The 1,267-nt window shown below is 32.4% G+C and overlaps 1 protein-coding gene across 2 annotated transcripts in view; it reads right to left on the bottom strand.

The window, feature by feature from the left end:
- Window positions 1-1,267, bottom strand: part of LOC106473276 (myotubularin-related protein 9-like) — a 30,101-nt gene that overhangs the window by 3,616 nt on the left and 25,218 nt on the right. For both annotated transcript variants that reach the window (XM_013933959.2, XM_022401738.1), the window contains one exon: window positions 459-586. In XM_013933959.2, the coding sequence (XP_013789413.1) occupies window positions 459-586 (128 nt within the window). The remainder of the gene's footprint in view (window positions 1-458; window positions 587-1,267) is intronic.

Raw genomic sequence — 1,267 nt, 5'->3', positions numbered from 1 at the left:
GGTACATGCCCTTCATCAGGTTAATGATGGGTACATGCCCTTCATCAGGTTAATGATGGGTACATGCCCAAGACGTAACAAATAAAACAATTATTTGCTTCAACTGTATGTTTTACCTTTTCCGATATGTTTTCTATGTCATTTTCTACACTAATAAGTGAAGAAAATCAAATGATTTTAAAATTTGTAAGATGTGGCATAAACCTGATTCTCATAATCTGGTGACTAATATTGACTTGAATGATAATGATTTTGTTTTTATCACTTCTTTTTTATGATACAGATCAGGTTTTAATTCTAATAAGATCAAATGTGGACTTTTGAAAATCAATAACTGAAAATAATTATACCATTAGAACAATAAAAGACAACTCTGCATACTTAAACTAAGTTCTTATAATAATGTTATTATCACCAGAATGGCAAATGTAAAAATGCAGACAGCTCAAATATCATACCTTCGGAGTCTGATTGCCTTGGACCTGAGCTCCTTATTTTTCTCCCTGATCTCTGCTATGGTCTCCCAAGCTGCCATCTGAGGAGAGGGGTTGAGAACCCATCGGAGATACATCCCTGACCAGAGTACCTGTTTACAGGAAACATTTATCAAATAGAAATAAATAAAAATCTCAACGATCAGTCATGTTTTACGATGTATTAGCTAAATTTAATTTCCATTTTAACTACTTGCCATCTTATTCAGTTTTCACTTTTATACATTATTAACACAGATACAAGGCCTGTGATGTTATTTTGATACTTTTAGTTATATTGTATATTTTAATTGGGACCCTGACTATTGTAAACAGAGAAAAAAGTTTCTTTTTTATGACAAATGGGTTTACAACTAACTTATAATTTAGTAAGATAAGAAACAGTGGCACCATCTAGTAACTGTATTAAACAGTAACATAACCAGAAATAAAGTTACAGTAACACATCTGTGTACTTAGAGTAATGTATGTGTGTGTGGGAAGCTTTTTAAACTTCATTAACTGTGTAAAAATGAAAGAGTCACTACATCTGGTGTGTCTTACTAGATAAGTCGATTGGTTTGTAATATTTCATCAGACCATTTGCCTCAAAGTGTCTTTTATAGTACAGGCATTTGGTGAGTAACATGTTGTGGAATAAGTTTACCCTTACAGTCATCGCAATGCCCTGTATGATTGTCAGATTCATTTAGAACTCTACGTGGGTAGTCTAGGCAGATTAAATAACTGTTTTAATTACTTTAAATATGACTCTTTGTTTGCACTGGATTAAA

Source organism: Limulus polyphemus, unplaced genomic scaffold (assembly GCF_000517525.1).
Source record: "Limulus polyphemus unplaced genomic scaffold, Limulus_polyphemus-2.1.2 Scaffold6033, whole genome shotgun sequence".
Classification (NCBI taxonomy): domain Eukaryota; kingdom Metazoa; phylum Arthropoda; class Merostomata; order Xiphosura; family Limulidae; genus Limulus; species Limulus polyphemus.
Note: the sequence above shows the minus strand (reverse complement) of the source record. Positions and strands in the feature narration are given on the sequence as shown.